This window comes from Prionailurus bengalensis, chromosome C1 (genome assembly GCF_016509475.1).
Source record: "Prionailurus bengalensis isolate Pbe53 chromosome C1, Fcat_Pben_1.1_paternal_pri, whole genome shotgun sequence".
Taxonomy (NCBI): Eukaryota; Metazoa; Chordata; class Mammalia; order Carnivora; family Felidae; genus Prionailurus; species Prionailurus bengalensis.
In genome coordinates, this window is record NC_057345.1 from 111762092 (window position 1) to 111782530 (window position 20439).

A 20439-nucleotide genomic window follows, 5' to 3' on the forward strand; every position below is an offset into this window, starting at 1 on the left:
CCTGTCAATGTGAACCTGTCCCCTTACCACTGCCCACACAGCAACCCCTCACTCCTGATTTTCGCTCACTTCTGGGCTCTGACTGAGCAACTGAGACCCAGGTGATAGGTCTTCCTTGTGTGTGCCTGTCTGACCCCTGAGGCCCTAAGGGCTGAGAGACCCAGGAGGCACTGGCAGGGCCACCCATGGGAGACCACCTTGAAGAGCTGGCTCCCTGCCTTTGCCCGGATGATGGTCCCGTGGCCCATCTTGGTCCCAGCCGACTCCAGCTTGAATATCTCCTTCAGGAACTTGTTCTCGGAGGAATAGACCAGGGTGAGGATATCTGTGCTCAGCACGTCTCGATTCTTTTCCAGGAAGCCTGTGGGGGAAGCAGAGCCCACTCGCCAGCCCAGTTCAGCCATCACCACAGACCCACAGGGGAAGGGGAGGGCAGCAGGGTGGGGACTCTGGTCACACCAGGAGGCCTGAAGGAGTCCCTGCCAAGGCCGCCCTCTCCACCCCTCCCTTGACCTCCCTGTCTGGCCAGCAGGGCCCCCTGTACCCGGGCCTGCACTCATCTCTGCCCAGTGTGTCACACCCACCTCTAAACCCTCCGACCCCCACACCTGCCATTCCCTCCACAACCCCTATCGAATCCACTGCCAGTCTTTCTGCCTGAACCATCCCTCTGATCACAGCCCACCACTCTGCCCTCTGTCCCACCCTTTCTGGCTTGTGGCCCAGACTGTCCTGCCTAGTGCTGCCTCACCCTGCCCAAACACTTCCTCTGCTGTCCTGTCACCACAGCATGCCTTCCTCGTCTCCTCCTTCCTCGTCCCCCGGGGCCCCTGTGGCCCTGTACCCCACTGGCACAGAGTTACCCTCAGAGGCCCCAGCCCTCCCACACCTCTAGCCCCCGCTGGCCACTCCTGGACACTCTTCCTTCCTCAGGCACGCACGCCAGCTCTGGCTCATTCTCTAAGACCGGCTCAAGCATGGTCTATTCCAGGAGGCTCCCCAGGGCCCTCCTCAGGGCTCCCCTGGCCTCTGTGTGACCTTTCTCATGGGCTCTACTGCTCGGTTCAAGGGTGGGTCGAGGACTTTCCCTTTCCTTCGCCAACCACCCCCCCCCCCCGCTGGGTGCACCACGGGAGTGGGACACGAGTGATTGGTGATCCTGTTCCCTCAACAACCCCGCCCTCGCTGTCACTGTAACCGCCAGGTGTACTCTGGAGCTGACCAGCAGCCGCCGGGGACCGTATGTCCCTTCAGGGTACAGTCTAGATTTCCCTGCATTGAAATGTCTGAGGGCTCCCCTTGGGGCTCTGGCCCACTAAAGTTCTGGGTGACCTTGGGCAAGTCTGATTCAGGCAGCTACTTATTCATATAAAGGAGCTAGAAAAGGAAAGCAGGAGAAGGAGATTGTGAAGAAGCCTTCTGCCCCCACCGATAAGTCCTGAAAATCTGGCAGCCTGGTAACATCCAGGGAGCTTGCAGTCTGCAGGGGCCTCTCCTGCCCTCGCCCCAGAGCCCCGATGCAGTGCCTGGAGGATCTGTGCGTCCACCTGCCCCAGCTGGCCAGTCTGGCTGCTTCCAAGCCCCTGCTCTTCCTGAGAGCCCAAAATGGAAGAGGGGAAGGAATTCAGACTGCTGTGTCTTACTGGCTCCAAGGATGGGGCGTGGTTTGCTGATTAGGAGGTTCTGAGGGCACATTGCCCTCCTCATTAGGAGTTTAAATTGCACAGGTCTTGGGGGTGAATGTGTGCCCTTAGGCGTTGTGTGTGTGAACCTGTGTGTGCGCTCTGACAGAAGAGGTTTAGATTTGTTTGTTTTTTTTTTTAATTTTTTTTTCAACGTTTATTTATTTTTGGGACAGAGAGAGACAGAGCATGAACGGGGGAGGGGCAGAGAGAGAGGGAGACACAGAATCGGAAACAGGCTCCAGGCTCTGAGCCATCAGCCCAGAGCCCGACACGGGGCTCGAACTCCCGGACCGCGAGATCGTGACCTGGCTGAAGTCGGACGCTTAACCGACTGCGCCACCCAGGCGCCCCTAGATTTGTTTTTTTAATGTTTATTTATTTTCGAGAGACAGAGCATGAGTGGGGGAGGAGCAGAGAGAGGGAGACACAGAATCCAAAGCAGGCTCCAGGCTCTGAGCTGTCAGCACAGAGCCCAATGGGGGGCTCGAACTCATGAACAGTGAGTGAGCGGCTCATGAACTCATGAACGGCTCATGACCTGAGCCGAAGTCAGACACTTAACCAGCTGAGCCGCCCAGGCGCCCCTGACAGAAGAGGTTTGGGAACCAAGCATGTCTGTGGTTGCTAAGGCAGACCTGAGGGCCTGGAGCCCCCAACCCCTCTACCATCCCTGGTCTGGGGTTCTGGAAGGTCCTTGCTAGGACCAGGGCCACCTCCAGCCTGAAGACTGAGAATCCAGAAATTAAGGAGGGGCGGTGTTATGGGCTGAGTTGCATCGTCTGCCCCTAGCCCCCATCCACACATTGCAGCCCTAACCCCAGGACCTCAGAATGTGACCATATGTAGAGATGGGGCCTTTACAGAGGTGATTAAGTTAACATGAGCCTGTTAGGTGGCCCTCATCCAGTATGAGTGGTGCCAACAAACCATGTCCATTCCATTCCCTTTGTCCCATTGCCAGCTCTGCAAAATGACCTTGTCCTCTCAGCCTCCTTCCCACAGCCCCCCTGGAATGGTCCAGATCTGGAAGGGAAGGGAAGTGGACAGGAGCTGCGCCTACCTTCTGTCTGGTAGTACACCTCGCCGGCAAAATGTGCGATGCCAAATCTGGCGTCGTGGATGTTCTTGGGCTGCAGGTAAGCCTTGTTGTTGGCATGGACACTGTTCAGTTTTTGCAGCATGGTGGTATCTGTCCCCTGGAAGAAGGCACATGCCCTGTGGGCTGACATCCCAGAGTCCAGCCATGCACAGGAGGTCAGCTGGCACAGCCACAGGGCTCAGGGGCTTCTTCACAGGGGCAGAGCAGCTCAGCTCAGAATGACCGAGGACCCTTCTAACAGACGGGAAACTGCCACTCAGGGGTTGGTGACTAGTCTCTATAAATGAGGGCCGAGCTGGGAGCAGAGACCGGGTCTGCTGACCTCCACGGCCGGCTCTCCGGCTCCACCCTTCCTTACCGTTGTCCAGATACCTGGCCCTGGCTTCACCCTTCTCTGGACTCAGACTGCTTTGAAAGTCTAGGGACTTTCCTAGGACAGGCAGTGCGCCTTGAGGGCGAGAAGGCAAGCATTTCCATCTCTTGTACCCTCTGCAGCTCTAGGCCCACGAGTGCTTAGGAAGCCCCTCTTAGGGTGAGTTCTTGGATGTGAATAAACAGTGACTGCGATGTCATGCTGCTGGGGAGTGGGAGCGAGGCTGGAGTCAGGAGGCCTTCCTGTAGGAGGCGAAACTCGCAGGAGAGGAGGTTGCCCAGGTTGGGGCTGGTCTGCTAATGCCTGACAGAGGTTTCCGCAACCCAGGGGACCCAGGGGAGTTTCCCAACCTCCAGGGTGAGACCTGTGAGTGGGGCTCTCCACCCGAGGGTGGGTGGGCTCAGGGACGCACCTGCGGGAAGTGGCTCTCCTCGTCCAGGAGGGAGATGATGCTCATGGGCTTGAGGGCCAGCAGGTCCAGGGTGGGGCGATTGTCACTGTACTGGATGTAGTCCCAGGCAATGCCCTCCGAGAGGTACTCCTCCTGCTCCATGGTGAACACGTGCCGCACAAAGAACTGCTGCAGGTGCTCATTGGCAAAATTGATGCAGAGCTGCTCGAAGCTGTGGAGGGAGCGCCGCCCCCGCGGAAGGGCCCGGTCAGCCCGTCCCTGTCGTCGCCGGCAGGACCCGCGGATCTGCCGCGGATCTGCTTGCACCCAGCCTTCCGCATAGCCCGCAGGTGCTCATCCCCATACACACGTACACGCAGTCGCTACCCTCCCCCTTCTCTCGCCTCCGCCACCATCACCCGCTCCAGCCCCTGGCAAACAGACCTAGAGACCATGGTCAAGAGCCGAGCCTTGGGGGACCACGTGACCCGTAGCAGCCCCACCCCGAGGGGCATGAGGCCCCAGTATTGAGGGCCGGGTTCCCCTGCATCAGCAAGAGTCCTTACTCCTGCTCTGGCCTCCAGCTACTCTTCCTCCCCGGTTCCCATCTCAGGTCGGCGCCTCCAATCATCACCCCCCCGCTGGACTCACAAACCAAGGAGTCACACCTGACACCTCTGTCTCCTCCCTTCCCAGTTCCAACTGTTTGCCAGAGTCGGGTCCTCTCACTCCAACACAGCGCCCTGCTCTGCTGACTCCGTTCCCTCACTGCCGCCGGGGCCCAGGCCCCTCACTCACCATCCAGAGCACAGCTGCGGCCTCCTGTGGGCTCTCCCCACATCCCCATCTCACACACTACGCGGCAGGCTCTCTGGCCAGTAGGCCCCGCTGTCCCCCTGCTTCCAATCCCCTCTTTTCAGATCCCCACAGTGAACAGTGCACAGAGAACAATGCAAAGCCTTGCTGCGTCTCTGAGAGTGGCCTGGGTCGCTGTGGGCTCCTTCCTGCGGTGCTGTGAAGGCACCCACTTCTCCCCGGCCTGAGTGGTCACACGTTTGCTGCTTCCCTCCTCTCCTTCCTCATTACCCTGCTCATTGTGTTCATCCCTTGGGCCTTTCTTCCTCCGGATGGGTTGCCCACTTATGCAAAACCTCACCATTCCTGAGACTGGTTGTTCAACGTCTGTTAACCCGGGAGGTGAGGGGACAGGTCCACCGTGTGCCCCACTCCCAGCATGCAGCCTGGAGAGCACTCAGTGGCCACCTGCAGGAAGGGACTGCTGCCCTGTCACAGACCCAGCTCAGGGCTCCCTCAGGGAGGGGGCCCTGCATAAATGACTGGATCCCCCACAACCACCTCTAAGGCAGCCAAGGTGCTTGGTTGGCTCAGCTGTCACTCCTAGGGACAGAAACCAATGATCTGAATCACACCTGACTTTCCTGTGCCTGAGAGCTGCCATTGCCCTGGGCTTAGCCAGCCCTGCCCATCCCCCCAGCGCACTGAGCAGGCCTGTGCCCTGCCCGCCCCGCTGGTCCGGGAGGCAGCAATCCCAGCGTGCTCCTGCTTGCTTGTCCTAATTTTCCTCCTTGGACATCCTCCTGCCACTCAACAGTGCCCCAGGGCATCACTTGTCCTTATTAGACTCTGCTGCCTGACTCCCTTCAGCGCCCTGTCGCCCCCCTCCCCGGTCCTCATCACAGTCCCAGCTAGGCATCGCTTTTCTGACCTGCCTCTTGCCTCCAGCTCGTGGGCCTCCAGTCTGGGCTGCTGGGACACTGGGACACAGGGCCAGAGGTGTCCCGCCTTGCCTGACCCTTGCCAAACTCAAAAGTCAGGGATGGTCACAAATCTCCTACTTTCCTTTCCCCGTTACTAGTAGGGTATCCCACCAATGAAGCAGTTGGATTAGGGCTAGCAATTTCCCTGTTCACCCCTGCCTCACGTGATAATTCACTTCAGTTCATTAGGAGAGCAGATGGCTCAAGAGGGGTGACAGATGCTGGGCTGCAGCCTGACTCTTGGGGAGGCCTTTAGCTATGTGGCCTTCTCTAGATGTGCAGGGGGAGTCAGGGGGAGGCACACAGACCATCTCACTGCAGACACATCCAGCCTGCAGAGCAGTCCCATGGGGGAGGAAGGGTTACCCTCCAGCTTGCTTAGCTAGACAGGACCCAAGCCGATCTCCCATTCTCTGAAAGCAGGCGAACTGAGATCTTCATACCTATTATTCTGGAAATTTTCAAAACCAAATATGTCCAGGAGGCCGATGGCCCTTTGCACATTTTTGGGGTCCTGGGCAGGTGGAGTGAAAATTGCAGCATTGATTTTCTTGACAATCCACAGGAAGAGGTGCCCGTAAATGCCCTGAGGAGACATGGGGGAAAGCCCACAGGCTTTGAAGCATAAGAGGAAGGCTGGCCCTTATCTCTAAGTTCGCCGGCAAAGTCTGCACCCACACTGGATATCCTGGACCTGCTGAGGGGTGTTATCCCTACTTATAGGCAAGAACCCGAAGCCCAAAGAGGCTAGAAAGCCCACAGTCACCTGGCAGGTGACTGGCAGTCAGGACCAGCCCAGCCATTGCTGCTCTTTCCTGTTCTCCACCAGCAGGGCAAGGAGCCTTGTTCAACACACAGACACGGGGGCCCCTTCTCCCACAGCTCTGTACCTTGACAAAGGCGTCCCTCCGGTCTGCAGCCTGGGTGATGTTCAGGGGCCTGGTGACAAACTCCCCTCGGATGATGATGGAATGCTTGATCAGACAGTCCCGGAGTGCCTGCCACTTCACCTGGAAAGGCAGGTGAGGCCTGGCATCACGGCCGATGCGGCGGGACCTGGCTCCTTGGCTCTGACCTACCTAGTCTTGTTTTCTTCCATGACCAAACACCCTAGGCCCAAGGCTTGATGGTGGGAGATGCCTATGGGGCTGTGCAAGAGGGCTGGGCCAGACGGAGACCAGAGTCAGGGTCCCTGGGCGGGCCCAGGCCCAGCATCAGTCTGAACACTGGGGTGTTAGAGTGTTCCGGAAGGATACACAACCTGGATGGGTCCTGGGCATGCTGGCTGCTTGGTTTACCAGCTGTGTGCTGGTCTCCTGGGGGCCGGGGAAGGGGCTGGTACCATAAGCAGACCTTGGAGAACAGTGGGCGGGGAGAGTTCTGAGGCCAGGTGACTGGCATCTGGATGGACCCCAACTGAAGCCATTCCTGCCTGGGGGCTGAAGGCCTAAGGGAACAGGAGGATTCTGGATGGGCCAGTCCTCTCACCATTCAGGGAAGACTGAGCCAGCAAGAACCCAAAGTTTCTAAGAACTCTGAACAAATTAAGAATATTAGCAGCAAAATGTGATTGCTTTGTTTGTTTGCTTGCTTCAATTCTATTAATTTCCCACCAGAACTGTCAACAGGGTGTGACATGGAGGAAATTATAATGTTCCCAGGGCAGAGATGTGTCTCCAGCCAGGGCCTGCCATCCTTCCTCCAAGTGAGGCTCCACTTTCCCAGAATAGCACAACTCCGGAAGGCAGGGGCTTATTGAGGCAGGCAGGGAAGGTCCAGTGTAAGGGCACTGGGCCATGTGACCGTGTGGGGGGAGCTTGGGGACTGGGTGGGGTGGGGAGTGAGGATGCTGAGTGAAGGCCCCTGAAGAGCAGGGGGGACATGGGGAAGAGGGAAGAGATGTGTGTTAAAGCTGGACTGATCATTTTGTTAAAGATTAGCTCACACTGCTTCCCACCCCCAGTGTCTGCAGAGCCAGATGGGTTCAGGGGTTGAGCTGAGAGTCTGGGAGAGGAGTTGGGGGGAAGGAGTGGGAGCCTGGGAAGTGACAATCAGGAGTCAGGTGGCTGTGAGCCCAGACCCCTGGGGCCCCTCACAGAAATGGAAGCTGGCAGACACAATGGCCAGCCTACCTCCAGCAACTTCAGCACGATGGGAAAGGCAGGCGTCTCCATCACATCAGAGGAGTCCAGGTTCTCGAAGACTGCGGCTATGGAGAGAAGCAGTAACCCGGATTGGCAAGGCTGCCGAAGTGATGGATCAGGGGTCCCAGTAGTGCCTGGCCTGGGGCAGCTGTAGATCCACCTATTAGGGGCAACTGTTCCTGGATGTGGGGCACCACCTCTCCCAGGCCCTCTCTGCGGGAGCCAATGTCCCTGGTGATTACCAGCCCCTTAGCTGTGAAGGAGTGTAACAGACTACTTCCTCCTCCACTCAGTGAGGTCGTAGCCCTGGGTCAAAGTGAAGTTTGAAGAAAAGAGGGCTTATTTGGAGGGAGAAGGCTGGTGCTGGTGTGGGCAGGATGGGGTCTACTAAAGAGAAAGATGAGCCATCAGCCCCCTTCAATCCACTCTGCTGTCCATGGAGATCCAGGCATCATTTATTCATTCAGTCAAATAAGCGGACATCCACAGAGTGTCACTATAAGCCAGGTCCAGTCCCCTAGCAGAGGTTTCCTGACCGGCCCCTCCTAGCCTCAATCCCCTTCTCTGAGGCAACCTCCACGTCAGGGCTGCTGGGGGTGGGGGAGGGGGGGAAGTGTCGTTTCTGTATGTATATATTTTCTCTTTTTTAAACTTGAAAAAATTATAAAATAAAGCATTCACATAAAAAAGTGTATAGAACCCCAAGGCGTGTTATAATAAATAATGATTAAGTCAACACTGTGTATCCACTACTACTGCCAAGATACAAAGCCTGGACAACATCCGAAGCTCTCATGGTCCTTTCTTGCTAAGACCACGTTCCTCCCCACTCATTAATGGAAACCACTTCCTTGCTTTCTATTATCCTTTTACTACCTAAATATGAGTCCTTAACAGCATTTAATCTCACCTGTGTTTAAATTTTGTTAAGTGTGATCTAATCGAACATCTGATCTATTCTTTTGTGCCTGGTCCCATGTCCTCAACACCGCATTTGTAATACTCTTCCAGGTCCTGATGCCCCCTGTGTGTGTGTCAGCACCCACCTGTCACCAGCAGAAGTGCCAGTGTGGTGGATAGATCACACGGGCAGAGCAACAACTCTCCTGGAGTAGATTTCCTTGTATGGTGTGAGAGAGGGGTCCAAGTTCATTGTTTCCACATGGACATCCAACAGTTTATTGAAAAGTCTGTCCTTTCCTCACTGTTCTGTGAATCGGTGTCCTTCATGAGTTCTAGAACCAACCATAGTTCCTTCCAATGTTGCCTCTGCCCCATTCTTTCTCTCTTTTCCTTTAGTACACCAATTAAAGGTGTGCTATAACTTCTCACTGTGTCCTTCACATCTCCTACTCTCTCTTATATATTTTCCATCCTTCTGTATCTCCATGCTGTGTTCCAGCTTCTCCTCCAGCCCACACACTCCCTCTCCGTGTATATAAAACTGGCTGTTAAAACCATCCATTGAGTTCTGCATTTTGGTCTTTTTTTTTTTAATTTTACAATTTCTACAATGTTCCTTTTAAAATCTATAATGTCACATTTTCTATTTCCAGTTTCCTGTCTAAATTTTCAAGCTTGGCTTTTTCTTTTCTTGAACATAGCAAGCATAGATGCTTTATGGTTTGTGTCCAATAACCCAAACATCTGAAGTCTTTGTGGCTCTATTTCTATTGTCTGTTATCTCTGCTGATTCTCACTCACAATATCTTGTTTCCTCACTCCTATCTATCCCCAGCTGCATGTGAGATGCTGTGTTTGAAAAATTGTTTAAAGGAATAATATGTAATCAAAATTGGTGCTAGTTTCCTCCCGAGAAGGAAGGATCCATCAGATGCTTGGAGGCACTAACGGGCCAGGTCACCCTAGTGCCCAGGCCACCCAGATACCTACAAATGGACTTGTACATTCATGCATGACTCTGTTTACTCTGGTTCACCCTTATCCTCAGGGGGTAGCCCTGTAGGGTCCCAGCTAAAACTGGGGGACTGATCAGAGTTTTCATCTTCAGGGGGCCCTAAGCTTTGACATCTTCCCTGCCACACCGTGAGACCTCAAAAATCATAGCTACAATTTTCAATGCATTTTCCCAGGACAGGGTTAGACTATGTGAGAACTCCCAGAGACTTCTTCCTCCTCCTGTTCCAGTCCCTCCAGTCTTCCTCCCCAGGGGGTACAGTTTGAGCGGACACAGCATTACCCATGAACTCCACGTTGCCCAGGTGGAGAATGGCTGCCAGCAGCTTGCTGAGGTCCCAGTTCTCCGAGTCAGAGAACATGAGAATCTTCATGGCAGAGCGCACGTGGGCATAGTCCTTGGCGTCGTTGAGACCCTCACAGGAAGTGCAGTTTCCCTGCAAGATTGGGCACCTCAACATTCTGGGGGCCACCCCACACCCCACCTCCTCCATCACAGGGCTAGTAAGGCAGAGATGTGTCAGGGACTCAGCCAAAGGCCCCTAAGAAGTGATACTTCACAGGCTCTAGGTGGACTCTGAGAGGCCAGCTGGAGAGGCTCCAGCTCAGAAAATACACAGAATTATTTCCAGAGGCAGAATCATGGTAACATAGACACAGCAGCCAGCAATGGCACTTGGAAGCTGTGTGGCCTCAGCCAAACCGTTGAGCTTCTTTGAGCCCCTATTTGTCACCCATCCCTGGGGAATCCTGTGAGTTCAATGCTTTAACAAACACCTTCCAAAGCTCCCCATGTACCAGGCCCTGTGCTACTTGGTGGGAATTCACAAATGGAGAGGACTGGCCCTGTGTGGGATGCCGTGCATCCAAGAAGGGAGGCAGGAAGCAAATGATGGTGTCATACGCTGTTACAGGTGCTGCTGAGACCAAAGAGGGCTAGGACAACCCTATGGAGAAGTGGGGAAAAGCTTCCTGGTGAAAGCACATGCTGTGCTTCATAGCACCACAGGGAGAGGGCAGTGTAGGCAGAGAATAGCTGGAGCTAGGCTGCGGAGGCAGCGGCAGGGCTGGCAAGGAAGCGGGGGTTATATGGGGAGAAGTGGAGGGATGATGAGGATCTGGAGGTGCTTGGAAATCACGCCAAGGAGCCACAGGGAGGCCCCTGCGGAATGGCAGTCAGAGACGGGATCTGTCAGACTTGCACCGTGGAAGGAAGGTCTGCAGAAAGGATGATAGATTAGAGGTCAAGTCTGGTGACCGGAGGATGCTGGAGGAAACTACCACCGTGATCTGGGAAAGAAATGAGGAAGGCCTTCAGGCAGTGAACGTAGGAGAGAGGGGCTAGGCAGAGGAGATTCAAGAGGCAGACCTCCGCCATCCCCTTCTCAACAAACGGGCCGGATGGCCGCGTGCACCGCACTGTTCCAGGCGTGGGGGTGCAGCCCAAAGCAAGAGCAACTCCCTGCTTTGCTGGAGTTCAAGTTCTCGGGCACCTACAAGGATGGACGACTGGAAATGAGTGGATGAAATCGAGGAAGGAGAGGTGCGGCTATGACTCTCCGTCACCACCAGGGCCTCTGACCGCTGGAACCAGAGAGAGCTGAGGTTCGTGGAGAGGGACTAGGAGTTCAACAGAAAATGAGGAAACACATGAGCAAGAGGAAGGCCTTGACAGTCACAAAAACAGAAGGCTGGAGTGGAGGATGGAAAAAGGGAGCCCTCAATCCCCGCCGCAGGGCTTTTCTGTGGCTGCAAACCCCAGGTGTGGCAGGAACCAGCCTTCTTTCCTCTTCTTGCTTTTGCTCTTGGGAGGCTGGGTGGGGCAGTGCTGTCAGGCATGGGGAAGGAGAGGTGGGCAGGGAGGGCAGGGGCGGGGTGGAGAGAGGGGGGTGGGCCTCACCATCGTCAGGTAGTGGTACTCGGAGGGCGTCCCCAGGCTCAGCAGCTGCTTCTCCTCAGCGCTCATCCCCTGGAGCATGCAGTAGAAGATGTGGTAGTTCCGCTCCTCCGGGGCCTGGTGGGGAAGGCAGTCCAGAGAGCCTGTAAGCATCCCCCACTCCCAGGCCACCCAGCCACCTCCAGCCCTGTCCCAGCTTCTGCTCCAAGGTCTGTCAACCAGATGTGGCTCTGGCATTGACCTGAGGGACGTTTGGTTCGGCAGATGTCCCCATCTTGGGCTTCCAAGGTCAGCTCTTGCCCACAGCCCTGGGCTAAAGGCCACTCTTCACAAACTCCTGGCTCCCAGGGGCTTCCCTGCATCTCCATTGCTCCTCCCAGCCCCGAGGTCAGCTTGCCTAAGTCGCAAGCCAGGGAGTGATGCCAGGATCCAGATCCTTAGCTTAGGACTTGCCTGGCCTTAGAATTAATTCTAAGAGAGGTAAGTAGTAAGCACCAAACAATGTAGAACATGATGTGGATGGAAAATTCAAAACAGAAAATCCTATGATTTCTTCTTCTTGAATACTGGGAAAGGACCATCATTACCCAATTCTAGGGGTCCTTGGCGCATCTCAGGGTAAGTACAGTGGCAACACACTAAGACCTCTGAAGGTCCGTGGCGGGGGCGGGGAGGGGGGTGTCCCTGGAGAGGTGTGAGAGTGATGGAAGGGAACCTGTCATAAAAGCCTCTTCATCCCGACTCCCAGCCCTGGGGTGGGCGGAGGTTCCCCAGGACCAGTGCAGCAGAGGGAGTCCTCACCTGCCGGCAGACCCGGGACTTCTCCAGGAGAAACTGCTCAATGCGTGCACCCTCGATGACCCCGCTAGGATTGAAGTGGATGTCGATAAACTTCCCAAAGCGGCTTGAGTTATCATTTCGGATTGTCTTGGCATTTCCGAAGGCTGAAGATCAGAGGGTGATGCCCATGATGGGAGCAGAGAGGGGGAAATTTACTTTTAGTGGGATCATCTGGGAAAGCTTCTTAAGCCCAGAGTTGAAGGATTGGGTAGCATTGCACTGGAGGGTGGTGGCAGCCAAGAGTGTGCTGAGGGGAAGACAAAGTGCAAGTAAAGGTGCAAGTGTCGGTAAGCATGGGGTGTGCTCACAGAGCGGGAAATTTGGCTGGAGCATAAAATATAGAGGAAAGCAGTGGAAGACAGACGGAACCAGTTAGTAGCATAGAGCCTTGAATGCCAGGCTAAGATGTTTGGAATTAGTCTGTGGGTGATGGGGGAGGCAGGAAACCTTCTGAGGGAGTGTGGGAACAGATTTGCATTTTGGAAAGATTGCTCAGGCTGAAGGGCAGGGGCTGGGAGGGCAAGCTGGCAGGGACAAGGTTCAGATGGGGGGGGGTCACACCAGAAGGCATTTGGATTGCAGCATGACTGAAGGTGCATTTTTATAGAGCTGTTTCTGCGAGCTTCTCAGACATGACCCACAATAAGAAAGACCCTTTGCAATGAGTCTCAGTGAATACACACCCCCACCTGTACATGTAATTAAAAGAAGATATTCAGTACTGGTTCTGATCAAGAGCTGTGCACTGGGGTATTTTCTCTTCTATCCTATTTAATTTGTCCTAAAAGACCAGGGTGCCTGGGTGGCTCAGCTGGTTGAGCATCCGACTTTGGCTCAGGTCATGATCTCATGGTCTGTGAATTTGAGCCCTGCGTCAGGTTCTGTGCTGACAGCTCGGAGCCTGGAGCCTGCTTCGGATTCTGTGTCTCCCTCTCTCTGCCCATCCGCTGCTTGTGCTCTGTCTCTCCTCTCCTCTCCTCTCCTCTCCTCTCCTCTCCTCTCCTCTCCTCTCCTCCTTTCTCTCTCTCTCTCAAAATAATAAACATTAAAAAAATTTTTTTAAATTTATAATTTGTCCTAAAAGACTGATTTCAAGACTCATTGGTGGGTTGGGTTGCAGTTTGAAAATACCACCATCCATCATTAGTCCCAAGAGAAGAAGGAAAAAGAGTCCTTGGTCTCTCCCCCTTGAGGAATCCCGACAGATAGCAGAGGCTCTGATAAGGACAAACTATGCTTCAGAAACCTACTTTGTGTGGTTCAACCCAGTGGCCAATCTCTCTTCGAGAAAACCTGATGTCGGCCCTTTTTGGTAGAAATTGGCAAGCTGATTCTACAATGTATATAGAAAAGTAAGTGTGGCCACCAACAATGGCCAAGTTTGGAAAGAACAACACTGGAGGATGTGTGATACCTGATTGAAAAACTGACTAAGCTCAGAACTCAAGACAGTGTGGTATTGGTGAAAGAGTAGTCGGAGAGAGCAATAGAACAGAATAGAGAATCCAGAAACAGACTCACACATGTATGATCAACTGAGTTTGGACAAAGGTGCAAAGGCCACTGAATGGAAAAAGAATAGTCTTCTTGGCAAATGGGCCTGAAATTCTTGGATATCCTTATGAAAGAAAACAAGAAACGAAAGGGAAGGAAAAAAAAGAAAAAAGCAGAAACTCGACTCAGACCTTGCACTACAGAGAAAATGAACACAAAATAGATACAGATCTAAATGTAAAACCTAAAACTGCACCACATCTAGAAGAAAATGTAGAAGAAAATCTCTGGGTTGAGCAAAGATTGCTTAAACACAACACTGAAAGCATAGTCAAGGAGAGAAACAAAGATAAATGGAACTTCATCGAAATCTAAAACATCTGGCCTCTGAAAGACACTGTCAGAACGGAGGAACAGACTACAGACTGGGGCAAAATATCTGCAAAACGCATATCTTATAAGGGGTTTGAATCCAGAATATATAGAGAGCTCCCAATTCATTAATAAGGAAACAATTTAAAAATGGGCAAAAGATTTGAACACATACAGAGAATATACACAGATAGGAAATAAGCCCATGAAAAGATGCTCTATGTCATTAGCCATGATGTGAGTCACCTGGGTGACTCAAGTCAGTTGAGCATCCAACTTGGGCTCACATCATGATCTCATAGTTCGTGGGTCTGAGCCCCGCATCAGGCTCTGTGCTGACAGCTCAGAACCTGGAGCCTGCGTTGGATTTTGTGTCTCCCTCTCTCTCTCTCTGCTCCTCCCCCATTCATGCTCTGTCTCTCAAATATAAATAAAAGTTAAAAAAAAAAAAGTAGCCAGCCCCAAAAGGCTGCAAACCATTTGATCTCATTTATATAACTTTACGCAAAAGATAAAGTGCTGACTCCCCGTGCAGTTTAAAATCTATGTATGACTTTTGACTCCTGCAAAACTTAACTACCAATAGCCTACTGTTGACTGGAAGCCTTACCAATAATACAGTCGATGAACACATACTTGGTAAGTTATATGTATTATATACTGTATTCTCACAATAAAGTTAAGCTAGAGAAAAGAAAATGTTATTGAAATCATAAGGAAGAGGAAATATATTTACAGCATTGTACTGTATTTATAAAAAAAAAATCCACATGTATCCACAGCGGACTTGTGCATGTCAAACCCTCATTATTCAAGGGTCAGCTCTACAGGGGAGAAAAGAGAAATCGGTGGTTGCCAAAAGCTGGCGTTGGGAAGAGAGGCCACGAGGGAAGTTTTGGGGTGATAGGAACATTCCATATCAGGACTATGATGGGCATTCTGACTGAGTTTGTCAAAACTCATAAAACTATAGATGAACTTTGTATGTAAAACATCTCTCTGTTATAAAGAAACAGGAGAGAACCCACTGACCATGGCTGGGTACTGGGGGGTTGAGGTCCACATCTCTGGGCAACCCCCACCAGAGAATGAGTGAGGGGACGCTGAGGCCTGGCACGGTGCCCAGTGCAGGGCACTCATATAGGCACTTTGCTCTGGGCTTCACCTTAGGCTGGCCAAGACCTGGGCAGATCTGCGTGCAGTGTGAACCTCATCCTGCCAATTCCACCTTCCCTTTCCTGAGTGTCCTATGGGCATCCCAGTTGGGTGACATTTCCTGTCTGTTCCTGCCACCTCTCCCTTCATCTTGCAGGGTCACCCCTCATAGACCTCTTACAGACAGTCTTGACACAGGCTTAGCAACTGCTTCCCTGGTGGCTCAAGCAGACACACCCAGCATTTGCCAAACTGATTTCATCCCACAGTCTTTATTTAAAAGGAATACTTGTTTCAATCCCGTGAAAAACACGCTTAAAGAAAGCTTGTTTACAAGGTCATCAGTCTTTCCCATTCTGGCTTCCCGGGAGCCCCCACACTACCATCTACTTCGTGCTGGTCTTTCCTGTCCTGAGGGAACCTGAGTCGTGGAAAGGGTATGGCCCATACTGTCCTTCCCATGGATACCTCCTGGCAGGAAGCTTCCAGCCTACAGGGCCTGGGGAGGAGGGCCAGTTGTGAGGGTGCCCACTTACCTTCCAGAATGGGGTTGGCCTCCAGGACCTGCTGTTCAATCCATGAATGCTGGCCGCTGACAGTGGCCAGGAACTGCAGGATGAGCTTGGTGGTCTCCGTCTTACCTGCCCCAGACTCACCACTGTGAAGAGGGCACACAGGGCATCAGTCAATAAACCAGCTGTTTCTTCAGTACCCCTAACTGTTCTGCAGACCCACCACAGGACTGCTTTCTGGTCTGAACAAAGATGCCCTCCCCGCCAAACCCCTGTGCACAAATCCCACCACATTCGCCCTGTGGGTCTCAGCTGTCTACTTTGTATTGGTTATTGGAGAGTTCGTCTTTTCTGCCCTGCTTGGATGGGAGCTCCTTGCAGGCATGGTTGTATCTGGTTCATTCCAGTGTCACCGGCCCAGTGCTCAGTAACTACTGATGAATGAATGGGACCAGATGGCACAATGTCTTGTTGTAATATCCTCTGCGTGAGCAGTGAGTTTATGTTGGCCAGATGGGAGACTGCATCGGTCCTTTTGAAAAGCAATGCAGCATAGGTATCAAAAACCTTCAGAATTACCCTGCCTTGAGCCTAAGAAAGCAATCCTAAAATCAGAAAAAGCTTTCTCCACAAAGCTCTCTGTTCACTAAAGTATTATTCATTTATCATCACAATTGCAGAAAATCCGGAGCACCTGGCTGGCTCAGTCAGTGGAGCTTGTGACTCGGAGTTGTAGGTTCAAGCCCCACGTTGGGTGTAGACATTACTTAAAAAAAAAATCTTAAAAAAGAACCATTGTGGAAAATCAGAAGTACCATAAAGTGGGGGTGATTAGTTATGGTCCCTCCAGTTAGAGAACACTAGAACCAAGTCTATATGGGGCTTTCAGTAAATGTGGGCAATGCCTATTAGGTACAGTAAAGTGACAAATGTCCACTGTCTTCAGTATAATTGTAACCAAGGGGGTAGGGGAAGCTGTCTCTTCCAGAAGTATCTAGCAATTTTTTCCAACAATATTTTTCTGAAATTTTGTAAAATTTTCATAGTGAATATATATTAATTTCATAATGGTGAGATATGAAAACTTGTTTTTAAAAGTTTCTTAAAGGGGCGCCTGGGTGGCGCAGCCGGTTAAGCGTCCGACTTCAGCCAGGTCACGATCTCGCGGTCCGTGAGTTCGAGCCCTGCATCGGGCTCTGGGCTGATGGCTCAGAGCCTGGAGCCTGTTTCCGATTCTGTGTCTCCCTCTCTCTCTGCCCCTTCCCCGTTCATGCTCTGTCTCTCTCTGTCCCAAAAATAAATAAACGTTAAAAAAAAAAAATTAAAAAAAAAAAGTTTCTTAAAGAGTTGAATTAAATTAAAAATATACTCAAATCTGGCACATAGCACACTCAGGTTAATAGGATTAATATTACTGTTATGGAGGCTTGAATATCACTTTTGTATCAATTACTTTTTATTATGGAAAATGTCAAACATTACAAATGGAGGCTTGGGGAGCCTGGATGGCTTAGTCAGTTAAGCGTCTGACTTCAGCTCAGGTCATGATCTTGTGGTTCGTGAGTTTGAGCCCCTCATCGGGCTCTGTGCTGACAGCTCAAAGCCTGGAGCCTGTTTCAAGTTCTGTGTCTCCCTCTCTTTCCGCCCCTCCCCTGCTTGCTCTCTCTGTCTCTCTCAAAAATGAATAAACATTAAAGAAAAACTTAAAAAAAAAAGTGGGGGCTGAATAGTGTCTTGCTAATGAAAGCACTTCTTGTCACCTGATCATAAGTGCAGACTCCCAGGCCCACCCAAGTCCCCTCAGTCAGAATCCAGGCTTTCACAAGTTCCCCAGGAGACTCCTGCACTTTACAGCTTGCATGAGGAACTCCCACAGTCCGATTCCCAGCTTCAATTCCTGGCCAATTTTGTTTCCCACCCTGTCCTATTTTGAAACAAATCTCAGACAAATATTGCTTCCTCTGAAAATATTAATTAAAAAAAAAGTTTTGATCAAAATGTCACAATCACTGCCTGCTGAGTCAGTCTGATCAGCAGACCTCTGCTGCTCGCCGCAAACACCAGCTCCCCAAACAACCCTCCAAGGCAGAGATGGGATGCTGAGGGGAGAGCTGGGATGATTTTCTCATGGCCTTCATGGAGGGGAGGGCAAGAGGAGAAGGAAGTTTGGCTCAGAGTGAGGTTCTGTTCGTACAAAAAGCCACAGATCGGGGTACTCTACCCTCTTCTTGAGGCACTGCTGTCCTGGAAGTGGAGGCCGGCCTGGTGAGCTTCCTGGCCAGCGTGGGGCCCAGCTCTTGGGCAGTATGGGCAGACACTTGCAGTGAGGCTGGTCTGCCTAGTCCTGGGGGGGCAGGGGCAGATGGGGAGCACACAGAGCAGACAGGCAGAGCCCCAGAGGGAGACAAAGTACCAGCCCTCATTGGCACATAATTCCATTCACTTCTGGAAAAGTGGAAATCACCCCAGGATACCTCTCTGTCTTCTTTTCCAGTGTCCTGGGTTAGAATTCCCTACTTAGCAGCTGTGTGTCTCTGGGAAAGGATCTCAACCTCTCTGGTGGGAGGTTTCCCACCCAACAGTAAAACAGGAATAAGAAGATCGACTTCAAAGTGCTGCTGAGAACAGCAAATGTGATCATCTCTTGCTATAGGACTTCATTCTGGTCTCTGTTCCAACATCCATCCTCAGAGATGCCGTGCCTGGTCTGCCCTGCCTCTAGAACAACAGCCAATCACTGTCTTTCCTCTTTCCCTACAATGCTTTTCTTCAAAGCTCTCATTACCTGCTGCCCCCCCCCCCCAAATTGGCTTATTTATTGTCTGTCTCCCCTTCTAGAATGTAAGCTCCATAAGGTAGGGATTTTAGTCCCTTTCATTTGCTGCTGTCTCTCCATGTTAGTACAGAACAGGTGTGCAACCAGAGCACAGTGGACCCTCGAATGAATGAATGAATGAATGGCTCTACTGTAGCTCCAAGCAATGTGCCCTGTGCCAAATTCCCCCTCCCCCTTCCTTTCCCTTTCTCCCTGCCTTCCCTCAGGAGGGCCTGTGCAGGAAGCAGGGAGGCCAGGCCAGGCAGAGGGCCTCTGAAGCAGGGTCAGGACCTGGATTGGAGGAGGACATGTCCCTCCTGGGCCCCAGAAACCTGAAAGCTGCCCACTGGAGCTGCTGCTACCCCTGTCCTCACCTGAGGCCTGCCCAGAGATTTTTGTGTGTGTGTGTGAGACATCACCTATTTGACCCCTGTGTTCCCAAGAAGCCATCCTGGGTCACATTTCTAAAAGTGCCCATCCCCATTTCCCCTTCCTTGTCTGAGGAAATATTCACGAAGGCTGGGGCAGTGCAGGCCCTGCTGATGCAGTGGAAGAGCTGATTCTGAAGGAAGGAAGCCCTGGAGGGACCTGTCAGGGTGGAGGGGCAGTAGGGAGCAGGTTTAGGTGAGATGTGTGCCCTTGAGGAGGCTGTGTGCAGCTGAATGGGAGCCCCTAAATCAAACAGGCCTTGTAGGCAGGCTGATTTGGAGAGGTTTAGGGAGAGGGGATGCTCTCTGCTTTACTAGAAACTAGTGCCTGGCCCATGTGATTCCCCAGGGACATGGGGAGCCTGACCCCCCCCACCTGATAATGCAGCACTGGTCCCTCTTATTCCTCTTCATGTTGAAATAGCAGTTGTTGGCGATGGCAAAGACGTGCGGTGGTAGCTCACCCATGTGGTGGTTGTAATACAGCTGCACCTGCTCCAGGGTGTAGAGGGGCAGCACCTGGAACGGGTTCACGGCCACCAGGATGGAGCCTGTGTATGTCTGGGGAAGGGAACAGGTGGTTAGTGCTCTCTGCTCTGAAGGCCAGGTCTGCCTGGCCCTGACCTTGACCTTGAGTGTGGCCTGCTGAGGGCTACCAGGACTGGCTGAGTCTGGCGGGGAAGAGGGGTCTGATTCTGGGCCAGGGGGACAAGACATTCAGCTGGAAAGATGGGGATGTTCACCACAAACAAAAGCTGGGGGTGAGTACATTCACAGGAAGATTAGATGAGGTCTTTGTTAAATGTTTAGCATTCTGTCTCGTGTTCAGAAGGCTCAATAAAAGTGGGCTGAATTTATGAAGTGAGTCTTCACCTGCCTCTCACCTGACCACGTGAGGCTGGTCAACAAGCGTAGCCTCCACTGATCCCTCCTAGGACCCCGTTCAGGACCACCTGGTTATCTGGAGCCCCCACTAGTCCTGGGAATGGGACAGGGAGAGCCACCTCATCAAGTCACATGATTATCCACATCCAAATTTTCATTTTAGGAATGGAGAGTTTAATGTCTCTGACTCCAAGGACATGACAGCCAGATAAAAGAATGCAAGCATAAGCTCTTTGGAAAGGATAAACTGTAATTCACTTTAGCTTGTTGGCGTTATCAGTCCCAGGATCTCTGAATCACATTCAGCCAGTGTGCACTCAGTGTATTCTATTGCCCCCTTCCACCACAGAGCCTCCTCACTCTCCTGACCAGCCCTCCCCTCTTTTCGGGGTCCCCTGCTCACTCATCCCTGAAGGGCTGCTCAGAGCCAAACCAGCCACCTTGAACTAGGAGAGGCCCAGGCAGGCAGTGACTTCATAGGCCACACTCACTCAGGGCGGGGCTGGAGCCAGTTTTGAATGCTCAGTCTCCTGGGAAAATCGCATTGGAAGGAGAATATGAGGCTTAGGGCTGGGGTGAGCCTCCCATCCACTGCCAGGTTTTGGGAGAAGGACCCACATCAATCTGCACGGCCCTCCTGACCATCACAGGACT

General features: G+C 52.4%; 1 protein-coding gene across 1 annotated transcript in view; it reads right to left on the reverse strand.

Annotated features, from left to right (window-relative positions):
- MYO7B (myosin VIIB) overlaps positions 1-20439 on the reverse strand; it is a 75019-nt gene that overhangs the window by 41254 nt on the left and 13326 nt on the right. The window contains 11 exon segments of the mRNA XM_043573361.1: positions 198-361; positions 2746-2881; positions 3570-3780; positions 5770-5912; positions 6217-6336; positions 7459-7535; positions 9671-9824; positions 11288-11401; positions 12086-12228; positions 15682-15803; positions 19277-19461. Of these exon segments, the coding sequence (XP_043429296.1) occupies positions 198-361; positions 2746-2881; positions 3570-3780; positions 5770-5912; positions 6217-6336; positions 7459-7535; positions 9671-9824; positions 11288-11401; positions 12086-12228; positions 15682-15803; positions 19277-19461 (1569 nt within the window).